Source organism: Hemibagrus wyckioides, linkage group LG04 (assembly GCF_019097595.1).
Source record: "Hemibagrus wyckioides isolate EC202008001 linkage group LG04, SWU_Hwy_1.0, whole genome shotgun sequence".
NCBI lineage: Eukaryota > Metazoa > Chordata > Actinopteri > Siluriformes > Bagridae > Hemibagrus > Hemibagrus wyckioides.
In genome coordinates, this window is record NC_080713.1 from 21,853,408 (window position 1) to 21,880,355 (window position 26,948).

At 37.0% G+C, this 26,948-nt stretch overlaps 3 protein-coding genes across 5 annotated transcripts in view; 2 read left to right on the top strand and 1 right to left on the bottom strand.

Moving 5' to 3' along the window:
• Window positions 1-703: 703 nt before the first annotated feature.
• Window positions 704-5,762, top strand: LOC131351724 (protein FAM180A-like). The gene is made up of 3 exons (XM_058387232.1): window positions 704-832; window positions 4,462-4,559; window positions 4,719-5,762. Exons 1-3 carry the CDS (start codon window positions 751-753, stop codon window positions 5,046-5,048), a joined length of 510 nt encoding a protein of 169 aa, XP_058243215.1. The 5' UTR covers window positions 704-750; the 3' UTR covers window positions 5,049-5,762.
• Window positions 5,763-6,235: 473 nt separating this feature from the next.
• On the bottom strand, window positions 6,236-16,937 carry slc23a4 (solute carrier family 23 member 4). The gene is made up of 12 exons (XM_058387136.1): window positions 16,643-16,937; window positions 13,548-13,688; window positions 13,029-13,186; window positions 9,806-9,965; window positions 9,522-9,703; window positions 8,773-8,893; window positions 8,524-8,680; window positions 7,456-7,709; window positions 7,194-7,358; window positions 7,005-7,113; window positions 6,798-6,893; window positions 6,236-6,611 (listed from the first exon to the last, which is right to left on the bottom strand). Exons 1-12 carry the CDS (start codon window positions 16,682-16,684, stop codon window positions 6,355-6,357), a joined length of 1,842 nt encoding a protein of 613 aa, XP_058243119.1. The 5' UTR covers window positions 16,685-16,937; the 3' UTR covers window positions 6,236-6,354.
• Window positions 16,938-20,576: 3,639 nt separating this feature from the next.
• Window positions 20,577-26,948, top strand: part of bicd1a (bicaudal D homolog 1a) — a 37,732-nt gene continuing 31,360 nt past the window's right edge. For 2 of the 3 annotated variants that reach the window (XM_058387093.1, XM_058387095.1), the window contains exon 1: window positions 20,577-21,099. In XM_058387093.1, the coding sequence (XP_058243076.1) occupies window positions 20,884-21,099 (216 nt within the window). In that variant the 5' untranslated portion in view covers window positions 20,577-20,883. The remainder of the gene's footprint in view (window positions 21,100-26,948) is intronic. The other variant, XM_058387094.1, reaches the window with a different exon arrangement.

A 26,948-nucleotide genomic window follows, 5' to 3' on the forward strand; every position in this document is an offset into this window, starting at 1 on the left:
TGGCTGGGTTGTTTCCCTGCCCAGGAATTGAACCCAGGCCATGGCAGTGAGAGTGCAGGATCCTTAGCTGCCAGACCACCAGGGAAAATGTGTGTGTAAATTTGAAGTGAATATTGAGCAGCGTACAAATATTTTATTTTTCCGTCAATGTAAAAAAAGGCGCACAGGAAAGAATGCTACAGACACAGATCAGACATGCTAAGCAATTAGGTTACCAAGTTCAAAGCTAAATATTTGACATGATAATCAGCTTCTGATAGAAGTGAACTGTAACTAACTATCTTGGACTTGATTTGGGTTTCATTGAAAACCCGACCCATGCCAAGATTCAGTGTAATGAAACCCAGACCCAGGCTTACATTCTGATCCTGACAGCTCTCTAGTTTTTACTGTGGTCTCAATGCTAATGGTTTCGTTTTTTAAAAAATTCCAAGAAATTTAATCATGAACGTTTCTGAAATGGTCTTTGAAATGGTTTGCGCTGAGCATTTGCAATTAATAACATTTGAAGTGTAACAAGTGCATTGACAGCCTTGAAGCCTCAATAATACATAAAACAGAATTTCAAAAGAAACAGAGAACAGTGCACAAAAACAAAATTCTTTCAATCATGCCCTCTTCCAGATGGAAATACAGCCCACTTCCACAGAAAGAGAGAGAAAGAGAGAGAGAGAGAGAGAGAGAGAGAGAGAGAGAGAGAGCTGTAGCACAAATAATTTGTTAGTCTGTAGTGGCAGTACTAAAGACAGGATGGGAGCAAGCAGTCTGCCTTGGAAAATCATCATCTTCTCTCTGTTTTGTTCCTCATGTGCAGCCTATCAAAGGTATAAAGGTAATGTAAAAACACTTTAAAATTCAAAGTACTTTTTGCACTTTTTTGTGTGCTTGTTTAAAACACCCACGCAGTGCTATCGAAGGGTAAAATAAGTGGAATAAAAAGTAATAGCATTAATGTTAATGTGTGTGTCGTTGGTAGTACCGATTGCTGTTATTTGGTGCTGTGTTATGTTTATTACTTTTTGAGATCAAGACACTCTTGACACCAAGAAACGTCCTCATATCCAATATTACCTTTCTGATATAAGACAATTAATAAAATAATAAGTTAACATGAACACAGAACTTTTTTTTTTATATAAACGTTCAATACACAAGAAAAGTACAGCCTTGGTTTTGCCGCTCATGTTACACTTAACCATGTTTAATGAGCTTTTGTTGCCTGACTGTCAGAAAGCATTTAATGGTTTACAGCTGATATTATAAAAACAGAAAGTTGGCCACTAAGATTGCAGCACCTACAATAATGAAACCACCATTAAAGCTATTATAATCAAGATAACGATCACAGATATTTAAAGTCGTTTTAATTTACAAATTGATTGCCTCATCTGGCTGGCCATATACATGCTTTACTCTTTTAACTACATGGTTTTTTTTTTCATATTTGGTTTATTTTAGTAACTGAATAGTTGAATAAGCTGGCCAATGCATGAGGAGCAATTCATGTGTAAGCCAAACTAATAAATGTATTCAGCCAAATAGAAGTTTTTTTTTTATTAAGCCTGAATCTAAATGCAGCTACAATAATATCATTTTGAAGTGTTTAGTCTGACAGGTTGTGTAACTTCAGATATGCATTTTTGCAAAACAGCCTGCTCAAGAGTTCATGTCCTTTATTTAGTAATGACCTGAAAACTGATTTGTTTTGTTTCTGTGGCACAAGTCAGACCAGTAACACTGTTGTGAATGGAATGGAAGAAAAGCTGTTATGCCAGGGATTAGTTTCCAAAAGAAATCATGTGACATTACATAACTGCACATGTAGAGCTGCATCAGATCATCAGCCCAGCAGGCAGAAGGCAGGACATTCTTACTCTGTAGTGCATGATGAAGATGGAAACCCTTGATCTAAATGATCTTTTCCAGGCTAAACAGAGAAAATGAAAGTATTAGGTGAAATAAATAGACATAGCAGTAAGAAGCAGGTGAAATGATGTTTACAAATCCTGTAAAGTGTATAGTTGAGCTTTTTCTTTTCCAGTTCCAGTTTTGAGATGAGGATTTTATGACTAAGCACATAAATTAATGAGGTTATTTATTAAGTCATTTATTCATTCATCTACAGTAAACATTTAATCTTGGCCAGGGTCAGGAGACACTGGGTGGGTGTAAGGTGGAGGAATTCATAGTAAATAGGAATCCCTTCCATCACAGGACACCATGCACACACACACATTCACACACTCATTCCCAACTACAGGAATTTCGCATAGCCAGTCAGGCTTCTTGCATGTTTTTGGGACTGTGAGAGGAAACTGGAGAACCCAAAGGACCCAGAAATTGTGAGGAGGAAATGACCCACTGTGTATCCCAAATGACTTGCACTGTTTCTCACCATAATATCACGTTATATTATAATAAGACGTTTATACCTAATAGGTAATTAGTGCTGCTATGTTTCTGAATAATCTGTCTAGTAGAGACAGTTTACCTGAATACCACCAGAGGGCATCCTCTTCCCAATTATTGGACACTGAAATTGACGTTGCTCTTTGTATTTGTTTTGGGAGATTGAATTGCTGCATCTTGTTTGTAATAAGACTCCTTGAGACTGTCCAAAGTCATGCATTATAGTCTCATTGGCATCTACTAATTGTCCATAGTGGGTGAATGGGTGTGTGCTCTGAGATGTGCCCAGACTCCCCATGACCCTGTGTAGTACAAAAAACGGATGGATGGATGGATGGATGGATGGATAGATAGATGGATAGATAGATGGATGGATGATTCATATCTAACAGTTCATTATTTAAGCTCTTTAACAGTAGGGATCTTGAGCCTGGTTTTTATTTGTCTGTCAGATTTTTCTTCTTCATCTCTGACTCTCTTCTTTCCTCAGTGTTCAGTTCAGTGTGTTTTTATAATTAAAGTATTTTGAGTATTCTAGAGCCATTCACTACTGCCAATAGCTGTCAGGAGACACTTTGGATGAGGACAGGAGACAGCTTGGCTCATGGATGATAATATTAGCCTAATATGTGTCTTCACAGGCTTTTAAAAATGACTATAACACAACAATCTGATCCCAATCTGGACTTTTTCTTTTACTCAGTCACAGTTTGAGGAGGGGTGAAAGGCACATATAAGAGTTCAGAAGTCAAGCTCCTTTTTAGCTCAAGTAATAAAGTGTTACAGTGAAATGACCAATGTGTCTGAAATACCAGATACAACACCAGACCAATTCATCTTCATAGGTTTATTCAGTTACATTTTGGATGCTCTCCAGAGGAAACTGTAATATGTGGTTCATACTGTAATCTCTTGTCTTCTCCAGACCAGACACAACCTGAAGTAAATATATATATGAGCATGTGTTTCAGTGCTTTTAAGTCTGTAACTTTAAAGATAAAGATCAGGATCGGTCTGTGGGTCAAAGGATTACATCAATATATAGGTTAATATACCTCACCAGACCTAGACAACAGAATGCTTCAACTTTTTTACCTTTACCTTTACTTTTCTTACACTGTATATTGCCTTTCTTACTTTGTAACATGATCCACAAACATTTTAATGCTTTCAGTAGATAAGGCTAGGTTTTCAAGTCATTTACAGTATATATTAGATAGAAAAATATTAGTGTTTGTGGAACGTTTACAACATTGTGTTAAAATACTTTCTATACTATTTCTTTAATCTCACTGGTATAAGTTCAGACAATACAAATTCAGAGAGAATTCAAATACGCCTAAATATTAGTAGTGTACTGACAGACTACATGTAACTTTATATGCAGTTTGGAACATGGCCTGAGTTCTTCTGACTCTGGGGATATAATTAGCTGCTCTAATTTCCTTTGTATAACAGAAATGTTACATTGATCAGGCTAACCCTGCCTAATATGGTGTTGGTCCCCCTTTTGCTGCCAAAACAGCCCTGACCCATTGAGGCATGGACTCCACTAGTTCTCTGAAGTTGTGCTGTGGTATCTGGCACCAAGATGATAGCAGCAGATCCTTTAAGTGCTGTAAGTTGCAAGGTGTGGCCTCCATGGACCAATGGAGCATCAATGAGTCTTGGCTGCCCATGACCCTGTCGCTGGTTCACCATTGAAACAAACATCTCCTTAAAAAAACATCTCCTTATTTTTTTACCAGCCATTCAAAATCACTGTCTTTATGCAACAATGTCATTCAGCATTCCTTTATATATCTTGCTGTTGCTGGATACATATCAAAGTGGCAAATAAAAAGTTATTACTGGATTTAAAGCTATGGAATTATTTCCTCAGGGTAGAAAAGATAACATTATTTTGAACCTAATGTGACAGGAAATATTTTCAGATATCTTCTCACATTAATTCAAGCTTATGTACTTATGTGTCCACACACTTACGCACATAGTCTCAGGTGAAGAATGCACAGTATTGTAAAAATTTCTAATATTGTCATCTTTCTGCAGGTCTTTATCCTTCAGCCTTCAGGGTGAAGAGGGGTGCGGCGCCACTGGTGAACCCCGTATTTCAAAACTCTGTCAATGATGTCAATTTGCTCTATGAGGTGAAGAGCATCATGCATCATTTATAACATTGCAGGAAATGCACTGAGAGTAAATCAGTACACAGATATTTATCTACAGAGTCTGAATGTAAGTGAAGCAATTCAAAGCATAAAAATATCTTTGTGATTATATAATCTTTTCTCTTTTGGACACGTTAGATTCTTCTGGACGGACTGCAACTTGAAGATGAAGACGGACAGTTTTTAGTACAGGACAAAGAACTAGCATCACTACGTAAGACACACAAGTTCGAAGTCATCTATGAGGACATCATTCCCAAAACGGTGCCAGAGGTGCGTCGACTGATCTTTGCTCTCACCAAAGGCAAAGGTGTTCTTAGGAGGGAAGACTTTGAGCGCACAGTGCTGACGCTGGTGTACACAGCTAATAAAATAGCTCAAGCAAACACTACACACCAAAAAGATGCCTGGGCAGAGTGCTTTATCAGCCTCTACAAAACCATAAAATATGACTTAACCCTCAGATAGACGAACCATCATTCTTAACACACCACCTCGGTAAACAAAAAAAACAAAACAGCATAACCTCTGGTAGATTTGGTTAGAAAACATTCTGAAGAGCTGAAAAACAGAAGTGATTGTGGATTTCATGGGATGATGAATACTATTCATTATTCATGAAAAAGCATTAGACACTTTAATAACATTTCTTGAGGTTGCGAAGGTCACACACAAACACACACACATGCATGTGCACATACAAACATAACTTTCATATATGTCAAGCTTGTTGGAACTTCTGTTAGGAGATTAGTTAGAAATTTGAATTAAAATTTAGATTCAGGATTTAGTTTCAGAATTTCACGTGTAAAGGTGATAAAAATAAATAAACGTCTGGAATGCAAAATGAAAATGAACAGGGGAACGGACAAGGGTTATGTGCTCGACTGCTTTTGCTTGCAAGCTACTTGTATGTCTTTTAAGAATGCAAATGTAAATTGAATGTGAATTGAATTTAGATGAATTGAATGCTTTTTAGAAACTGAATATATGCTTACTTCTTTTTGAATTAAATAAAAATTCTACTGCAGTTCAAAATTTAATTCTAATATTCAAATAAAAATTGTATTTTTTTTTTATTATTATTATTATTATTATTATTATTATTATTATTATTATTATCTAACAAGAAAAGGTTTGTCGTTTGTATTTTGGTTTATTAAAGCTAAATGAATGCAAAAATGCAGTTCTTCAAAGGTACATTCATATCATATTCAAGGAAACAATATAATACAAGTCCAAGGAAACAATATAATATAATATAATATAATATAATATAATATAATATAATATAATATAATATAATATAATATAATATAATATAATATAATATAATATAAAAAAAGTTCAGTACAAGGAAACAATATAATATAATATAATATAATATAATATAATATAATATAATATAATATAATATAATATAATATAATATAATATAATATAATAAAAAAAAGTTCAGTACAAGGAAACAATATAATATAATATAATATAATATAATATAATATAATATAATATAATATAATATAATATAATATAATATAATATAATATAATATAATATAATATAATATAAAAAAAAGTTCAGTATAAAAGCATATATCCAACAGCTGCCTCAGTTCATTAGTAAATTCATAGCATTTAGTATTTTTTTTACAGTGGCCTCAGCTTTCACAGGTTTGCTTCCATATAAGGATATAGCATAAATTTATTGAAAATGAAGGCTGAAAAATGTAAGTCCTCATGAATGTTTCCTCATGAAGAGTCCACATGGATGATTACAGTGCCACTGCTACTATGACATGTGTGTTATCTTTGCAAGACTCCTTCTTCCCATTTGTGTTGCTGGATGTGTCATCCTGTGGTCTGGTTTTATAAGAGGGGCAAAAAGGTATATATCTAACCCAGGAGTAGGATGCAAGACGAGAACTGATGCCCCAGGGAAGGCCATAGACCTCCTCACTTTCCACAGTGTTTTCGGACTCATCTTCGTGGGCCTTATTCCAGAAGATTATGCCCCGCTCCTGTTTTGTTCCTGTAGGAGAAATAAAGAAATGTTAAAAAAAGAAAAACAGTTTATTTCACTTGATTCATTTCACTTGGTTCATATACTTTTAGCACTTTTATTCGTAGAACTTAGCATGAATTAAATCTGATGTTTAGCATAAAAGAATTCCAGTCCAGTGTTATAAAAATGCCTCAGGTGCAGTGTAAAACTGACCGGGGATAGTGTTATCAAGAACGAATCCAAAAAATCCTCCAACAAACATGCTGGTTGTTAGAAGAACCTGCAGCACTTGATCCAACTCCACTATACCTGAAATATGGACAACAATATGGCACTTGGATTTAATATTCTAGCACTGTGAATGTCTATATTTGTTTGTTTTGAACTGTATTTATTATTTTATTATACTGATGAACACACCTGTGTTTAAGACATCAGGATTTTTTATTATCCAGTTTGGAATGACAAGTCCCGTAAACATCGAGAAGCCAAAGATAAAGATGTTACGAGAAGAGTTCATATCTGCATACTATAAAAAGATTATTTAAAAAATATTTTTAGGGTTTTTCCTTTTCTCAAGTTTACTACTCAAGTGAAATATTTTCCCACCTGTAGATTGGAGATACCAACTGCAGTTATGACTCCAAACATAACTAAAAACATCCCTCCAATGACAGGTGTTGGGATTGTGCTAAAAATGGCTCCAATTTTCCCAAACAGTCCCATTATGATCATAATGACACCACTGGCAACAATCACCATGCGGCTGCCAACCTGCAAAATAAAATATTCTCACTTGTCCTCTGAGTTGTCCTTTTTCTACGTGACACTAATGCTGTAGTGGTGGGAAAGAAACGGAACAATCTCTCACCTTAGTGATGCCCAGTGCACCTACGTTCTCGCTATAAGAAGTGGTTCCATTGCCCGTTCCCCAGGCTCCGGCTAACAGGCAGCCCAGGCCTTCAATCCCAATCCCCCTGTTGATTGCATGCTTGGGTGGAGGTGGAGCACCACTTAACCTGGCACAAGCATGGTAGTCACCTACTGACTCAATCATGGAGGATATGACTCCTGCCAGGATTCCTAACACCCCTGCCAGACTCACAGTTGGTAAGCCCCACTGGCCTGGAAGTTGAAAGGCAGTAAATCATGAAAAATACACCAACTGAAAACATCATAGTCAACTTAATAAGTCAAACAATAAGTATAGTACCTTATGTCAATTATAATGTATGTCTTCCTTTTCTTAGTTATTCTTGATACAGGAATGTGGATTATATACAGTATAAACATAAACATTATATGTTGAATTCAGTTAAAAATGATATACAGCATTGAATTTATTTGTGACATCAACCTCCACAGCAGTGGTTAATGACTCATATGAACTTAGACACTCAGCCCTTTAAGAATTAACCCTTTTTCAGTATTTGTAAACATGTAAACAGAAGTATTTCTCTCTTTTTTTCTAGTCATTTTATTGTGGCAGGAAAATACAGTGTTTTATTATTGAAAAAGCTTAAATGTGCTGTCTGTTTTATCAATGTAGGAATGTTATTCTGAAGAAGTGTGATTGTTTGCCCAGCAGACGGCCCACGGCCTTCCCCTTTCCCATCGCCCTGATCACCAGAGCTAAATCAAGAGTCATGATACTCAAACAGAAACCCAACAGTGTCCTGTTCAATCTTATGCCAGACTTGTGGCAATAAAACATTAATTCGCTTCTGCTGGTAGACTTGAAATGCAATTCAAACACCAGGGAAATCATTATCTGACATGCCCATAGGAACAAGTGTTTTGTTGCTTTTAGTTATGATAAAATTAAATTGTAGTTTGAGATATGTTTTTCTTGCTAATTGCTGATCTTTAGTATCACAGTATCTCAAAGTTTATTAAACATGTGAAATCATTTTGCCTGAGCTTTAAGGTTTTTCATCACCTGGATATGGAAACCTGAACCAAGGTGCGGTCCCCATTACATCTCCTTTAATGTCTGTGCGAGCAAGGTACCCATACTGCTGTGGATCAGATGGGAGGACATTATAGACAGTCAGCAAGTAACAGATGAGCCATGAAACTGTGATTCCTAGGAGGACCTGTGGAACAAGGCCAAAGAGACAGTGCTTTATGTTCATGCTTTAATTTAAACACACGATGATGTTCTGGCTGAAAGCATTTATGGGCTTACTGGAAGAATCTGAAAGATGTTTATCTTGGAGATGTGAAACTTTTTGGCCTTGCTGTATGCAGGGAGAGGAATGGCAATGTAGCGGAGATACTGGGAAAACAGCACAATTAAACATGTTGTCCTGTGGAAGGAAGATTAATGTTATTTCTGGGTTGTTTAGCTTTTAACAGCACTTCTAGTTATTGCATGTGAATATATTATATAACCAAAGGTTTGTGGACACCTTACCCTCACACCTATATGTGAGTCTTCACCAAACATTGTTGCCACAATGTTGGAAGCACACAACTGTATAGGATGGCTTTGTAAACTTTAGCATGACAATTTCTCTTCATTGGAATGAAGGGAAACCTGTTCCACCATGACAATACCCCAGTTCACAAATCAAGCTCATGAAGACACTGTTAGAGTGGAAATGTTCTTCACAGAGACCTCATTTGAGACGAATTGAAATGCTGACTGTGCCCTAGACCTGTTTGACTTGATCTCACTAATGCTCTTGTGGCTGAATGAACAGAAATCCCCACAGCCATGTACCAAAATCCAGTGAATAGCCTTTCTTGAAAATTGGAGGTTATTATAACATCAAAGTGGATGAATCTGGAACAGGATTTTCTAATAGCACACATGGGTGTGAGGTTCAGGTGTAAAAACCTTTGGCCATACAGTGTACTGTAGTGTATAAATTACACTAATGATCCTTTGTGTTTAAAAATGATATTTCTACACAATACAGTATTTGCACCCACATGGCTGAGATTCCCCAGTGGCTTCCTGCATTCATGCCAGCCGAGTCGAACAAAGAAAGGCCAATAAGAGAGATGGTGGGTGCAATTGTCAGAGGACCAATAAACCTCATGAACAGACCAATAATACCGGAAAATCCCACCAGCACCTGGAACAGGGAGCCCACCATGATGGAACCCTGGATCTGTTAAAACAACAAAAGAATAAATGGCACTTGTTCCTCTTTTTTTTTTTTACCACAAATATCAGTTTAAAATGATCTCTCCAATGCAGCTCTAACACTCACCACCCGTATGCGACTTTGCCAGACATCGATGAATTCAGGGGAGGATGTGTTGACCAGAGTGGCATTCTGTGTCCAGGCAGGACAGACCCAATCCGGCATGGACAGCAAGGATGTTGTGGGTGCAAGAAGAGAGAAGGTCCCACCTTGAAGAATAGGCAACCTATCATTGAAACAAGGGAGTTCCACAAAAAAATACCCACATCTTTCACTTTTAAGCTCATGTACGTTATTAACTAGAACATAATACTCAGATGGCCAAAAACGTGTTATACCATTGCACATGGTGTTATAACAAGATATAATAACAAAAAAAGTCCTTTCCTATGACAGTCCAAAGAGGAGATCATTATCTAACAAGATTCAGTGCCTTGAATAAGTATTCACCCCTTATCACATGATGTAGTGTTTCTTCATGGAGCTGAGTTAGTGGATTATACACCATAAATCTACACAAAGTAGCCTATAATACTGAAGTGGGGGTGCAAATGAATATAGTTTGTAAAAGTATTTACAATCAAAAATATTTTTAATTCTAAAAGCATTGGTATTCACTCCATTTCTTTGAAACAACAAGAAGTCGTATAATTAGTTGAATGAAGTTTTCCAGGATGAAATTAAAATAAATAATGAACCCACATCGATATTTTTATAGATTCAGGACAAGGCTATTTCAGTTCCAGCTTGTAAGATATTCACAGTATGCAAGCACAAATCAGATGCATACTGTTACACCAGATAAGACTTTAAAAAAGTTTAAATGATTTTTATAGCCTAGAATATTTATGTCTAATCTAATCTCATACTTCTATACTCTTCCTAGTTCACAAGACTTGACAGATTTGCAGGAGGTGATAAAGAGATTGTAAAAAGTCTGTCCTTCTCAATTTCAGGTCTAGAAACAAAGGAGTAGCTATTTTGTCATGCTTTCCTGACTTCGTAGAAAATCCTGTACAGATCCCCGTTCCTCTGATATGTTAATATGTTAGAGATAAGTTCCAACATGAACAAGACTGTGGAATGTGGATTTAAAGTGTGCTGAACCTCGACATACAACTCTAAATCCCTATGTAATCCTATTAAAGTTTCTGAGCTGATCAATGGTCCATTACACACATACTTTGATTGCTCATTATGTAGAATCTGCCAAGAAAACTGATTACTGGCTCAAGCATCAACCTGCAATTCAAACCAGACTTCAGTAGACAGAGGATAAGACACCGATGTTACAGATATTTCTAGAGACATTCATTAGTTGCAACATTCAAAGCAGTAGTATGAATATTCATTGAGAGATCAAATCTAGCTTCACTACCAACAATCAGCCTTGCTTAATGATTATTTTATCTTGCATCACATTATTCACAATCAGATTTTGTCATAATCTATTTCCTATGCAGCATTTTTATCTTCATTGCCTGTTCATAAACTATTCATAAACTCATACAATGTAATGTGTCAATTCAAAGTTCATTTTGCTTCATATCAAATTCTCAATCCTTACGCCTAGGAAAGCCTGAATTTTCAACCCTTTGACAATAAAACATGAGCTTGTAATCAGAATTAATTCCATCTTCAACTGTAAAAGTAGAAAGTGTTCATAGATGTCACATAGTACAGTGAAATTAATTATTTTCTTTGCTTATCCCTGCTTGTTAGAAGGTCAGAGCAGAGGGTTAGTTATGATGCAGAAGGGCCTAACGCTGGCAGATTGGCAGTCATGAGGTTTGTTTCCAATAACCTTCAAATAAGTAGCCCAGCTTTAACCCTTTTTACCAGTACACTGGAGTTCTACTATTTTGGTGGAATGAAAATCAACTTATCAGACATTTCCAATCAGTTTCAACAAATTATTTTTTTTTATCGCCACTGTTGCCTTTTAGTAAGAGAAATTGTTACTTCTTTTGGGATACACTTACACTGAATTTTATTGGTTGAAGATTATGGCTTTAAATGTCAGATGAAATGGGATTGAAATGGGTTGGATATCAATATTTACTTTGAAGATATAACCATTTGTGTGAAAAAAAAACCATCATGTTTGGGTTTTTTGTTATAATTTTTCTATGAAAGTATATAGACTAGGCAAATCAACCTCTGGTAAAAAAAAAAAAAAAAAAAGAGTTAACCAATGAGCCATCCCTGATCTATAAGATCTTCCACTTTACAGACTCAAACCATAATCTTCTTGATAAGCAAAGATACACATTAGTACAGTGGGCAACGTGGACAACACAATGGACAAGACGTTAGTGTAGTGGGCAATATATCTCCCATATTTCATGTATAGAAATTAAGCTTCTGATAAGTGTGTGGCAGCCTGGGAAATCCCTTCCCAATTGTTAAGTTTGGTGAAAAGTATGTTTTCCTAACCTGAAATACAGTTCTCTTATGCTTGCATCTCAACCAGAAGTTTGTTAACCCCAAAATAAAATGGAGAAAATTACATTTAATGATTGAATTTAATGTTTTATAAATGTGATATAGTAATTACAATGATTTATGCACTGATAAGGCATAACATTATGACCACCTGCTTAATATTGTGTTGGTCCCCTTTTTGCTGCCAAAACAACCCTGACCTGTCAAGGCATGGACTCCACTAGATCCCTGATGGTGTGAATTAGGTTAAGTCCTGAAAGTTGTAAGTTGGGGCCTCTATGGTCTTAAACCATATAGTTATTGAAAGACTTACAGGACTTAAAGAATACTTTTGATAGATACTGACCACTGCAGACCCCACAAGAGCTGCAGTTTTGGAGATGCTCTGTCAGTCGTCCAGCCATCACAATTTGGCCCTTCATCAAACTCGCTCAAATCCTTATGTTTGCCCATTTTTCCTGCTTCTAACACATCAACTTTGAGGAAAAAATGTTCACTTGCTGCCTAATATATCCCACCCACTAACAGGTACCATGATGAGGAGATCATCAGTGTTATTCACTTCACAGTGTTATTCAGCACCTCTCAGTGCTCATAATGTTATGTCTGATTAGTGTTAAACACAGAATTATAAGTTTACAATAAGTGGGAAATGTGTAACCACTGATCAGTCTATGAAACATTACTATGTAATTTTTGTGAAATAGATGCTAAAATATATATCAGCTTAAAACTACTTTTTTTTGAGCCACAGCTGCATCACACAAGGTTTTCCCAGACTGCCACCTCAGAAGGTTCCTCAGAAACTGAATGGGTGAAGAGTGCTGTCAAAGAAGTTGGTTACCTAACCCCCAGGGTGACCTGCAATAAGGTACAAATTCCTGAAACAAAGAAGATGGTGCTGATCAGGTGGCTCTGAGTGAGTCCATCATGCTGCAGACACAGACCCTGAGACAGAATCAGTGGGATGGCAACAATTCCACCAAACGCTGTCAGAAAGTGCTGAGAAACAGAACAAGAGTTTAATCAGTTACTCCAATGGATTAATTTCTTTTTAGAAAGTAAGACAAATAGCAGACGGGTCTGGGCCAGATCTGGCATTAAGCTGGCACTGCTGGCTGAGTGCTGGCATGGCAAGTGGTAGTGATGGCACTGTTTATATGATGGCATGCCAGATGTGGCCCGGTTATGGTTTGGTTTATGTGGTCCAGGTCTGTCCATGCCAGATGCGTGATATGGGCCAACAAAGGGCAGTCATTCTTTGTGGTATCTGCACTGTGTGGGCCAGATCTGGGCCAGACCTATTTTGCTATATAGGAAATGGACCTACAGGAAATTGTGCATGTTTGAGAATGTAACTTACCTGAATTCCTAGGATGATGCATAGGTACCACGGTGGTATGTCAGTTACACAATAAGCTAGTTTGTCTCTACTGTCCTCCTCTGATAAAGCTGCTTCCTGGTCATTAGTCAACCCACAGAAATGATTTACCATGCTCTTATTCTGAGGAGAGAGAAAAGCATAGGCAAAGGCCACTTCACCAATGAATCAAGAACCACTGAAAAACATTAGCTAAGGCTAACTACCATCAGCTTCATTCCTGATCTCTCAGATGTTTGCTAGCACAAGGCAAGACTTAATTAAAGCCTATTTAACTACATTTTGGATATGTTTTTGCAAATAATAAAATGTAATATATCATTTTCTTGCATAATTGTTCTTAACAAGTGTCCAGGTTGCTCTATGTTGCTAAATTATGATGCACTTTTAAGGTTTTCATTTGACTTACCGTCATAGTTATCTTCACATGTACAAAGGTTACTGATTATGGTGTGTGTGTGTGTGTGTGTGTGTGTGTGTGTTTTTTCTCAACAGCCAATTCAGTGTGTTTTTGTCATGAGAGAGGAAGAGTATAGACACTATTCAACAGCTGCTTTTAGTTTAGAGTAAATAATTTCTTCTTCTTCATCACCATCTTTTGTGTTATCAGTTAACTGTCTATACATTTTGTAGTACATCTGAAAGCCAAATGTCAGCCAAACACCTGCACAGTACAACTAATTTAATAGGAATTTGGGTAAAAAAAAAATAAAATAAAATATATATTCTGCTCCAGATATATTCTGTATTTGCTATATTCTAAAATAACATTCATAGCCACAATATACTAGTGCATCTAAGTACACCAGCCTAGTGTATTTTAACACATGGACTAGCTAGAAGGAAAATGAAACTGTTAGTATTTGTTATCTATACTAAGCGTATGCCTATGGTGTTGTTTTTTGCATTACATCAGGTATGCCTCTCTCGAAGTATACTTTAAAATAGAAGATTTATAATCTACAAGGAAATCTATATACGTATCTAAGTATACTAAGACATGCTAATATCAAAAGAAAAGTATAAGTGTACCTGATACCTACAGTATTGCCAAATAGGACGCCAAGACATGGTGCATGAAGAAAAAATTGAAATGTACTAGAAAGGTGTTCTAGTATATGTGTCACCAGGAGATCTTCTCTTTATAGTATACTTAAAATCAGCTGATAATATACTAAGCAATTATATTTTTACTTCAAAACCCTGGTATACTGATTCAGCTGTGTTTAAGTATTCTCAGACATGTTAGTATGGAAAATAAACTCAACACCAGGTGTACTTCTCGACAAGTATACTGTATTTTGGCGTAGAATACTAAAAGTAAGCAGGTAGTATACTTCACATGAGGCATATTTTTCTCTGTGTATATTTTGAGTTCCAAAAGTGAATTGTAAGTATCTCTTATTGCACTGTCTCGGACCGCAAGACCCTTCAGCATATAGTGAGGACAGCTGAGAAGATCATCGGAGTCTCTCTTCCCTCTATCACAAACATTTACTCCACACGCTGCATCCGCAAAGCTAACAGCATTGTAGATGATCCCACACCCCCCTCACACACACTCTTCACCCTTCTGCCATCCGGTAAGAGGTCCCGAAGCATTCGGACCCGCACAACCAGACTGTTAAACAGTTTCTTCCCTCAGGCAGTCAGGCATCTCAACAGAGAACTGAGCTGAACTGGACACGCACACACACACACACATACACACACACACGTACAACCAAGATCTGATCTCAGAGGAGAACTGAACTGTGCTGGACACGGACACACACACACATACATAACACACACGCACAAAAAAAGAACTGAACTGTGCTGGACATAGTCAGACACACACACACACACTAAATTGTCCTGTTTGCACGCACATGCCACTTTACATTTATATATATTTATATTAATCCTGTTTACGTGTCGCTTTAATATCTGCAATTACTGTATACACTGTTCTTTGCACAAAGTCAGCCTATATGTTGTTTGTCTGCACTGTCTTGTCTTGTCTTGTCTTGTCTTCCTGTGCACTTCTGTTGTATGTCTAGTTCTTAAAGACTGCACCTTAAGTATAGTTTAATTTTTTAGTTTAATTTTAATTTTTAAATTATAATTTAATTTTTTTTTTATCTCTATGTTATAGCTCTATGTTTGTCTGCGTCTTTGTACTTTGTCTGTGTTATGTGTAGCACCTCTGGTCTAGGAGGAACGTTGTTTCACTTCACTGTGTACTGCATCAGCTATATATATGGTTGAAGTGACAATAAAGCTTCTTTGACTTGACTTTGACTTTGACTTATTCCCTGTAAATATTCTTAGACATTCCAGTATGGAGGTTTAACAGTAAATATACTTGAAAACTAATGTAATCCTCTCCATATAGTTGGAGTTACTCAGAGAAACAAGCTGATAAACATAAATATATGTTTAATCTGGAGAAAATATTTTCATCAACTCCACATATTTCATTTTTAATTCTCTTTCTAAACCCATGTTTGCTGTTGCTGCTCTTGACGGTCGCGTTAGTTTCTATGACCGTTCCTGTTCTCACAAACTAACTTAAGCATGAGCAACACAACAACAATGTGGAACAGAATTCCTGCCATAGTACTGACTCACGCCAATATAGATTACAACACTGTTTGCAACGAGCAAGCGACAAGTTATAAACTAAAACTAGGAAACTTTGATGGCAACTTGACCCAATTATGTGTCAAAATACAGAAATGAGAAATTCTGTAGCTGATACACTATACACTATAAGAAGAAAATTTTTAGGAGATATATTGCCTTTGTTTACATAGTCACTGTTTGTCTGAAGTCAGCTGAAATGTGAGCTCCTAATGGAGCAGTAATGTTAATAAGAGATTTTCTACTTGTATTACTGTCAGGAAACTACTACAATTTCAAATTGTAATTGCAAAGACAAATGGCTAGGCAAAATCATAATAATACTCAGTACATTCATTATATTGCACAGACCCACAGTATAGACTCAGTAACACCTCATGTAAATTCTTTTGGCATGAAGTGTAGAGCGATTACTCTTGTTCTCATTAACCAAACATATTAAGTATACTTACATCAAATGAATAGTTGTCCCTGCTCTTTTTTTTTGTAGCCATGAGTTTATCCTGAGGTCTCACTAAAAAGATGATTAAGGGAACTTTGAATGAGACAAGAACAAATGAGTGAGAGTGAAAGCAGGACAGAGTGTAAGAGCATGTAAGTGTAAGAAAGACGTTGTGGCTGCTACTCAGACTGATTATAAATGAGAACTATCAGCTGATCATGTGAACCTAATCGACCAGAGCTATAAAAGCAGCTGACTAGAAAACTCGTGCTGAAAAAGTAGAGTTCTCTCTCTCTCCCTCTCTCTCTCTCTCTCTCTCTCTACACTTACGCATGTACACATGTAGCACTGGCTCAAAGCTGACAGCGACTCAAATAATCACTCATTATAATCATAGTCAGCAGAAAAGCGTCTCAGAACATTGACCCCAAGAAAAGAAATCTAAAGCTTCCAGTTGAAAGCTTTAAAAAAGAGCGTGTGAGGTTTTACATAAAAGTATTCATATACAAGTGCAGTATATTTTAGCTTTCTGAGGAGAAAGACACATTTGGTGTTTAATCATGTTTCTCTGAGAAGTAAGACCTTACTGCAAACATGATGAAACACCAAATAGCTTCCAAAAGCATATTTCAAGCAAACAGGTCACTTAATCCCCAAATCCTTACGTACATTCAAATGTTTTACAGAAACATCTATACCTGCTCTTACTTTATGGTGTTTGTGTGACTTAAGCTCAAGGCAAATCAGCCTTATAAATCCTAACATCACTCAGCGGAGCTTCTCCAGGAGCATATATACAGAATCATACTGTACCATGATAGGTCTCTATTATATAGGCTGTTTAAGTATTATAGGTATGCTTGATATGATTTTAAGCTTTAGCAATTTAGTCTTATGAAATGCCTATTGTTCTTAGTTTTCAGTATATACTGTACTGTTGCCCAGGCAGTAGTATTTCTATACACTCTATATATTAACCTGATGAATGAAATGTCTATTTGCTTGCTCTTGTTTAGTTCTACTGTAAGTTCACTGGAAAGGAGACCTCAGCCCGAGCTCTAATCACATGACTGCCATCCAGCGACCCGAGTCAAACTTAAATCTAATCATCTGGTTGTACGCTACTTTTAGAACACTCACGTGCTGTGAGTTCTTAGGCTATGTGTACCTATGTGTTAGCTACAAGAGTGTCCTACTTTTTTACCAGCTAAATAACTGAATAAATGCAATGAATTTTAGTCAGTACTGAATGAAAAGGTAGTTACATGTACTTGAAGTGAAACTTGAAGTGACTGAATACACCCACACACAAACACACACACACACCATTCCTGCAGACTGAAAAGAAATGGATACAGTAATGAGTAATATATAGACAAAAACAAACCTTATAATCATCGGAATATACCTGAACATAAATCCTTGTTCAGACTGCACAATCACAAATATAGGCATGAATAGGAGACGCACTTTTAGTTTAGTTTAGTTTAGTTTAGTAACTGGGCATAATTAAAAATTCAGATAATCAGGAAGTGTTGTGTGAACAAGCAATCAGAAAGGAAGCATAAAATTAAGACCATGTTCCAGTACATTAGCAGTATTCCCTAGTAACTGCCTCATTGGGGTAAAGTGGTTTAAATTAGCCTATTAGTTTGCTTATAGAACTAAGTAAATGAATATATATAAAGGAAAACGAGGTTTTACATGTGTACAGATTGTAAAGTATGTACTGTTTTCTGAATTGGAGATGCAATTGCAATCAATTTTATGGTCCTGTATGCATACCCTTGTGTACAACATTTACCTCAATTTCACACATCAGTGTCAGATTCTTGAACTTCAGAAGGCTTGAACTTCAATTCCCATCAGTCTTACAGATCACATGACCCTGTCACATGCACTCATTATGACTCTCATTTATTTTGTGTTTCCCTTTGATTAGTGTCTCTATTTAAGTTGTGGGGTTCCTTTGTTTCATAGCTAAGCTTCTGCTGTTTGTGTGTTTAAAGCTACATTTTCCTAGCTTTTGTTTCTCTCCATTTATGACTCTTGAAAGGAACTATTTTGTTGTAATTAAAAGTAAATTAAATAAAATCTGCCAGGGTTCACTGCCAAGCTGTCACTGTTGGGCCCTTGAGCAAGGCCCTCACTGTTTCAGGGACGCTTTATCGTATAGTTGAGATAAGCAAAGATAGAATTTCACTTTGCTGTAATGTATATGTGGCAAATAAATCCTGCTGCTTCCTGAACCCTTTCATAACAAACCCCTCCTACCTTCTATTATTCAGTAACTACTTAGTTCAACTATAGTTAAATATAGTTATAAGACGTGCTTGTGCTTGCTTGTAAACACAGCATAGCAGTTAATTTAGCTGAATGATTCATATAGCTTGTAAAGTTGAGGAAATACAGTAGGTAGAACAAATGAAACAAATTATAGATAGTCACATTAACTATTTTATAATTTAAGATGTGCTTTTAAGTAATTTAATCTGATTCTAGTAGCTGGGTTAATATTGTTTATTTATAGATACACTCTCGAAAAAAAGGGGTACTAAATTAGGTACTTTTCCTTCTCACTGAGGTATCTTTCGCCTGGAAAGGTGGCTATAGCATTTTTTCAATATTAAAAGTACATAATTTATATTGTACCTTTTAGTGAAGTTTTCAGTATAATAATACACAATATGCAATATCCAGATAAAAAAAAATTGTACAACATATATGCTTGAGTGTACCAACCCAGTGACATGGACAGGTACAGTTTAGTACTCTGTTAATGAAAGTAAAATACCAAGTACCACCACAAGATGGACACCCACACCTAGATAATAATAATAATAATAATAATAATAATAATAATAATAATAATAATAATAATAATAATAATAAATACATATAATAAAACATAATGTAATGTATTAAAATTTAAAAGAGTTAAAAGAGAGTAATCAATAATATCTTTTTTCTAAGCTTGCAAGCTTTCTTACTGTAAATAACCAAATAACCCATTATAAATTTCAGAAATTCTGACTTACATAAAAATTTTCAGTGACAGTAAATTGGGACACCCATTGGTTCCATCCACAATAAAACTTAATTAATTAATTAATTATACCTCATACTTATTGATGGCGTCATTTCAATTAATTTCAGTAGCATGAATTCTCCAAATTCATCTGTATGAACACGCATGTTAAGTGAAGGACTAGTTATTAAGTTTTAGCTTGAGTAACATTCTATAATCCATTTCGTATAGCAATTACAACAATAACAGGGTGGGGGGGGTTATAACATAAATATAAGACGCAGAGCCGAAAGTATATTGCTGTCTGTATTACTGTATTACTTGCTCCCTATCCAAGAGGTTTGAGGGTACTCAAGGCGGGGTAGACCCTAGACTGGGTCCCACCCATTGCAGAGCACAGTTGCACACATTCAAACAACACAGACAATTTAGAGATGCTAGTCAGCATACAATGCATGAAACCAGAGTATCTGGAGGAAACCCCCAAAGTATGGCAAGAACATGCAGAAGGGAGGTTAAGTTAAGTTGTCTTCATCTGTCACAGTGAAATTTTTTCTTCACATAGCTCATCCTTGGGGCTTGGGGGTCAGAGCACAGGGTCAGCCATGATGCATGCACCCCTGGACCAAGGTGGGTTGGGGGCTTTGCTCAAGGGCTCAACAGTGGCAGCTTGGCAATGCTGGGGCTTGAACCCCGAACTTCCCGTCAACGACCCAGAGCCTTAATGACTTGAGCTACCAATACCCCATAGTGTGCAGCAATTATGCTAACCACTAAACTGTTAATCGATTGATTGACTGGTTGACTACAATGCCTGTGTGCTTTAAGCTGATAAAGTGACACGCGGGATGACGGTGACGTCACGAGCCGGGGATGCGACGCTGTCTTCCTCTTGTGCACCGCATAGAACCACAGTGTAGACCTTTATACGGATTAGTTTGACCTACACACCAAGATACAGGGATTAGATGTCATTTTTAAGTATTTTTTATTTGTTTAAAAACATGGCAAGGACAAATCCCTTTTTGTTTGTTCCCTGGCAGCTTTCTTTTAAGCTTTTCAGCACAGGGAAGTGGTAGCGCGTGCGCGTCGCCAGCCGCAGTGGCGCTCTCCGCCCGGTTTTGGCTCGTGGCGCACTGAGAGGAGGAGGAGGAGGAGGAGCGGCTCGCATCACAGCTGAACTCTCCGTCTGGTTTTTGCACAACAAGGAGGCTGACAGTGCGATGGCGGCTGGAGGAGGATGCGCGGACAGCGCGGATGAGTACCGGGCCGAGGTGGAGCGGCTGAGCCGGGAGCTCTCTGATGCAAACCGGGAGAAGATCCGTGCGGCTGAGTGCGGCCTCGTGGTGCTCGAGGAGAACCAGAGTCTGAAACAGCAGTGCGCCGAGCTGGAGGCTGAGCAGGAGGCGCTCCGGAGAGAGCTGGAGCAACTGCAGGAGGTAATGCACCAACACTCATCACAGCACAGGATCTAATCATGCACAGTAAATAAAGAGGATGATCATGCAGGTACAATTGTGTAGGCTGAGATCATCTCTCTCTCTCTCTCTCTCTCTCTCTCTCTCTCTCACACACACACACACAGAAATGCAGCTTCACATACTGATGATAGTCTGTGTTATAAATGTCTTTGAAATAATGTTTAATAAAGAAGTTCTTTAAGTATGACAGCATAATGTGGGTCCAATATATTGCCAAGGTGGCTTCTACTTTGGCTCCATGTTCATTGATTAAGCTGTCAAGGTAAGCATTTTCTTCAGGAGTCTAAGATCTGTTTGGATTCACTCCAACACACTGAGTTACTGCTTCATCTGTCTTCTCTTTATGCTTTTATCTAAAAAAAAAAAAAAAAAACTTTCTGTGGGATTTGATCTAAAAATTAGCATTATTATTGGTATCTCTTGTTGTCCTATTCTGATTGTTGGTCTTCAGAGTGTTTCTACAGCACTGTATGGAATTCGTGTCAAGTAGTTGTTTGGTGATGAGTTTTGGGTTTCATTCCACCGTCTTTTTTTAGACACTTGATCATCCAAGATCTCAGTCTCAGGTGAATATACAGTAGTCCTAGTGATTGGAATGTTCCTGTGAATATCATAAGGGTACTTATAGGAATCTTAGCTTAAATAATGGTTCGTGTGGATTTCTTGGAGTTTTTACGGCTGGGGATCAGCTCATACAGTTCATTAGTGGTTAGCCCAGCTCCAGTCTTCATTATTGAAAAGCATGAAAAAGCTTGGTGAGACACCAGGTTTATGTTTTTATTTTATAATGCGTTAGGTATTGTCTCAAAACACAAGGATTTTAATGGCATTATTAGTAGCTGGTCCTGGGAATGAGACACAAGTGAAAGAGCAAAAAAAATAATCACCTGAAAAAACAAAAAAAATCTTTATTCAAGCTAATTCTAATTAATGTGCCATAGTTTGTAATAATATCTAGGGCATAAAAGGATGGACTCAATTTAAGGACATGATGGCAGTCTTTGAACACCTTACAGTGTTGTCATTTGAGCAGCATGGTGTCTTAGTGGTTAACATGTTTAGTCTGCACCTCTTGGGTTGTGGGATGTAATTCCCATCCTCTGTTTGAGTCTGCATGTTCTCCCTGTGCTTTAGGGGAATCCTCAGGGTACCCCACCTTCTTCCCCCTGTCTATAGAGATGCTTTGTAGGCTGATTGGCATCTCTGAATTGTCCATATTATGTGTACAGTTGTGCCCTGAGATGGATTAGCACCCTGTCTGTGGTGTCCCTGCCTTGTCCACTGGGAGAGACTCTAAGCTCCATACAACCCTGTGTGCCTCAGAAAATGGATAGATGTTTGGTGAATTGAGGACTGTTAGAAATCTGAGCAGAAAAGCTAAACCTTTTTATCACTGTAACTAGACATTTTTAGCCTGGCACCTATTTATGTTTTACAATTAATTCTAACACTGTTAATGAGTTTCTATAGTTTTATTAAGGGGCTTATTACATTTGCCATCCAAGTAATCTGTATAAAGTCTTAATAATGTCAGACTTTGGAATGAGTCTGATTCAGAGTCTGATTAAGATATGAGTAAGTTCCACAGAGATTAAGCTTTCTTTTAGCTTGCTGTTTGGTGTGACTGTGATAATGATGAAACAATAAGAAAACCTAAAGTCTGTGTGTTGAAACACTTTTGATTGGCAGTAGACATTCAGTATTTTAATAGAATGAAGATTATTAAATGTCTCCAGGTTGTGGGTCTTTGTGTCAGTAATTGCTTTTATTCCCTACAATGGCCCGAGGTACTAGATCAGGAAAATCAGCCCTGAAGGCTTGTATGGCTTTAATTAACTGCTGACATCACACTCAGACTGTGTTCAGCAACCATGCTAGCTAAAAAGCTCCTTGATAGCACTGTAATGGGTTTTCCTTTCACTGAACGTCAGGTGGAGTGATAATTTCATAAGCTTTTTATGAGAATGTGAGGATTGCTTATCTGCCGCTTGCTGAAAAGTAAAAGTGTGTGTGTGTGTTTGCGTGTTTGCGTGTCTGTGTGCGTGTCTGCAAACCATCAGATAATAACTGTTCTGTCTGTTCAGAGAAGCCGGAGTGTATGTAACTGAGCTTGTCCCGAGGTGATATTTCTCCTCTATCTATTTCTCTCTCCATCGCTCTCCATGTTAATGAAAATTGAGCAGTACATTAATAAAAAAAAAAAACTACATCTCTTTTTCCCTTAGCGTAGACCTGCAAATTGGATGTTAATTCACTGTCTGTAGCTGAAGCAGTAGTTTATGTTCATTTGCATCTTGAAAGGGTTCATATTTTCTTCAAATAGTATGTCAGAAAGCTTTCCTGCTGAATTAAGCGTGAGGAGTAGAGGAGTATGGTTCATCTGTATATTATGTGTAATAATAAAATAAATGGATGTGCAGATGTGTAAACGTGAACCAGAAAATGTCATTTTTTCTTATTTAAACTTAAGTTAAAATATGTTATTTTAATTTGGTTTTCATTAAAGGATTCTTCAGCACATTTGTATTTAATGTGAAATTAATAGAGCAGTCCAGACATACATTTGAGAACATGCGGTGTGTTTCACTATATCAATATTTTTCTTGATACAGTTCCTCCTGGATTTTGCAGAGATCTTTGTGGGCCAAAAATGTGTGATTTTGGTGAAGCTTTTTGCAGTAAATTGCTTGAATTGGTTAAAATTGCAAGCACTGGATTCTTCTCCTTCCAGTGAAGGTTCATATGTAATTGCTTTCTATGATGGCTGAACGTCTTGGCCCAAATCTGTGGTAGGCTGCTCAGAAAATCATAGAGGGACTATGTACACCGTGTTGATTAATCTGCTTTGTCAGAAAGTGTGGATTCATAAATATTCATACATAATAGTCTAGTTTTTAAGTCTAAACCAAGGCTGATGTACAGTATGTACCTGAAAACATGCCTGCACTGGGGCACTGGGTCGAATACTAAAAAAGTTAAGCTATATTACAGGATTCCATTTCCTCTAACTTTCACACTAGCAGAGGTCTTAGTGAGCCAAAGTTTTAAAGTTTAATCTACCCAGGCTGGGGGGGTTGTAAACCCCGGTCATGCCCTTACTGCCCCCTTTTCACTCACCCTTTTCAGCTGAATGGCAGGCTATTGATCCCTGGCTGCAATGCTGACTGATGTTTAAGTTATAGGCTCCATTGTTATCCAGAGATACACATGCTATATTTATTCAATAACCATGTCCTCTGTGTGAACTCATAGAAATAACTAAATGTTAACTTCATAACTTTCTTTCTCTTCATTTACAGAGAAGCAGGCCTAGAATAGGAGAAAAGAAAGCTTTCTTATTTTTGTTTGCCGTGTATACAGTGAAGATTTTATTGCTGTGTCCTGTGGTAACACCGGCTCCATTAAAGAAAGACCTCTCTCTTCATCTCAAGGCTACAAGGCCTTTGTAGTGTCTTCAAAATGTTTTTCTATTTTTGCTGCGGCAAGAAAGAAAGGAATTGGGACATAGGAAGGGAGCCGCACTGTCGCTCCCGCAGGCGTGTGTATTGATTTCTGACCTACTTGAACTGTAAAGACTGCAATCCCCAAAGCAGCATTGTGTGCTCTCTCTCTCTCTCTCTCTCTCTCTCTCTCTCTCTCTCAGTGCTTGCTTTGTAACTGAGTACCCACGAATTTGGTTACTTTTCAGAATACTTGGGAAATGTGTGTACTTGGGAAATATAGTACACGTTATTGATTGGATAAACTCAAATGTAATGGCCACCATTTTGGAAACTAAATGCTATGCTCTTAGAAAACTCAGAGACTCAGTGGATAGGCAAGGGTACTTATCTTATCCTATTATTAATTTTTACAGCCGCAGTTGTTCAATTGTTTCCTTATCCATAAAAGTATATAAAGATATCTTACGTAATTGTGTTGAACTATGTTTATATTTTTCTTATAGTAGGAGTATCAAGAGTGCAATATGTTATTTGTAGAAAAATGTAATTTGGTTAAAAAGCTGGACGCCACACACACACACCTCCCCTTTTTTATTTCAGGCATGGAAACATCCTGTGAATGTTTATTTAGCCCACCAAAAATAGTAAATAGTTTATTGTGATAGTTTGTTACTTCACATAGTTATTTAGGAAAAATACAGTATGCGGCTTAGTTAATGATGTCACATAACTTGCTAGAACTACTTTTCTACTAAGCCATACATCAGAGGCATTTACAGTAGTAGTGATCCCATCAAGTACAACAGAAAACTAAAAAAGAATTCTTTAGAAATAGAAATCCTTATTTTTAATGCGTCACATGGTTAACCTACAGAAAACTTCCTCTTACTTTCACCTATACCACTTTATAATGGAAAACAGACACAAGTACTTAACTGTGGTATAGAATTGGATTATTACTTTTCTATGTAGAGAAATATCTGAGTTATACCTAATAAGCACTGTAGAGCAATGTTAAGAACGTGTGAGATGCCCAGCATTAACAAAACAGAGAATGAACTACACTGTCTCGTGTAGCTGTATTTAAAAGTTTCCTACTGTATATTTTCAGCTCTGGATTTTTAATGGACAGAATGTGTACATTGTGCCTCTGTTGCTGTGTGTGGACATTACTGAGTGCTTGATGTGGTTAAAAATTGGATGATGTAAATGCTGTACTTCATCAAAATCAGAAGCACTCATCCCCACCACCTGATTTCACTCATGTACTTACTGTCCTGTGTAGTAGTGAAAGTGAAGTGTGGTGTGTGTGTGTAGTCTGTGGTGTGGCCTCTACGTCTGTGCCGAGGTTGGATTAATGATCTTTGAGGGCGGGTAGGAGCTCATAAAGAACAGAATAATCAAGGCTGTTGTACTTGTACGAAGATGGACCACACACACATTCCAAGTGTAATAGATGTAACAACATATTACTGAAACTCCTCTGCTCTCTACACTGGGGGTAATGTACACACACACTCACACAGACAAAACAATAAAAGTGTGTTGAGTGGCTGAAAAGCACTCTCATCAAACCGCACTGTACATACTCATCTGTCTCGGGCTCTTTTGTGCAAGTGTGAATGAGCCATTTGAAGCCTTGCACAGGGTCTTGTGTGGCTACAATATGGGTGGCCTGCTAATAGCCATCATCAACCCAATTCTTTCTATTATATTGCTGTCATTAATTCAACACACACAGGTGCACACAAACAGAAAATGGAGCAAAATATCAAATATACATGATATGTGTGTTTCTATGATACAATATAAATGAAATAATGTTTTTGTTTAGACTATGTTAGAAAAGACTCCACATAATAAATCACAAAATAATGAAGCCCCACATCTCCTAAACCCTCATTTAACCCTATCAATAGCTAATCATTACTTCACTGTGTCTCCAGTAAGTAACGCCAAGGACCCTTCTGGTGTCCATATTAGCTTAAGAATTTGTGTTCTCACAATTTTAACCAGATGGTAACAAGTATACAAATCACATTGTGTAATATCACTGATCCAGAATCACAGCATATTGTATGACTGATTATTACCATTAATCATCATTAATTTCCGTCCACATTACATCGGCCAAAGTGTCTATTTTATCCAATTACACACACATATTGTATACACTTATAAATATCACACATAATGGATATAATTCATAGTTCTGATGAAGTGAGATGCATATAAAGATTGAATAGGGGAGTGATATATGCTAAAAGTATGTGTTCACCTGACTGTAACTTCCGTATTTACCCATTCCAAAACCTTGTGTATTAACGCATGGTTAGTCCCCATTTACTGTTATAATAACCTCCA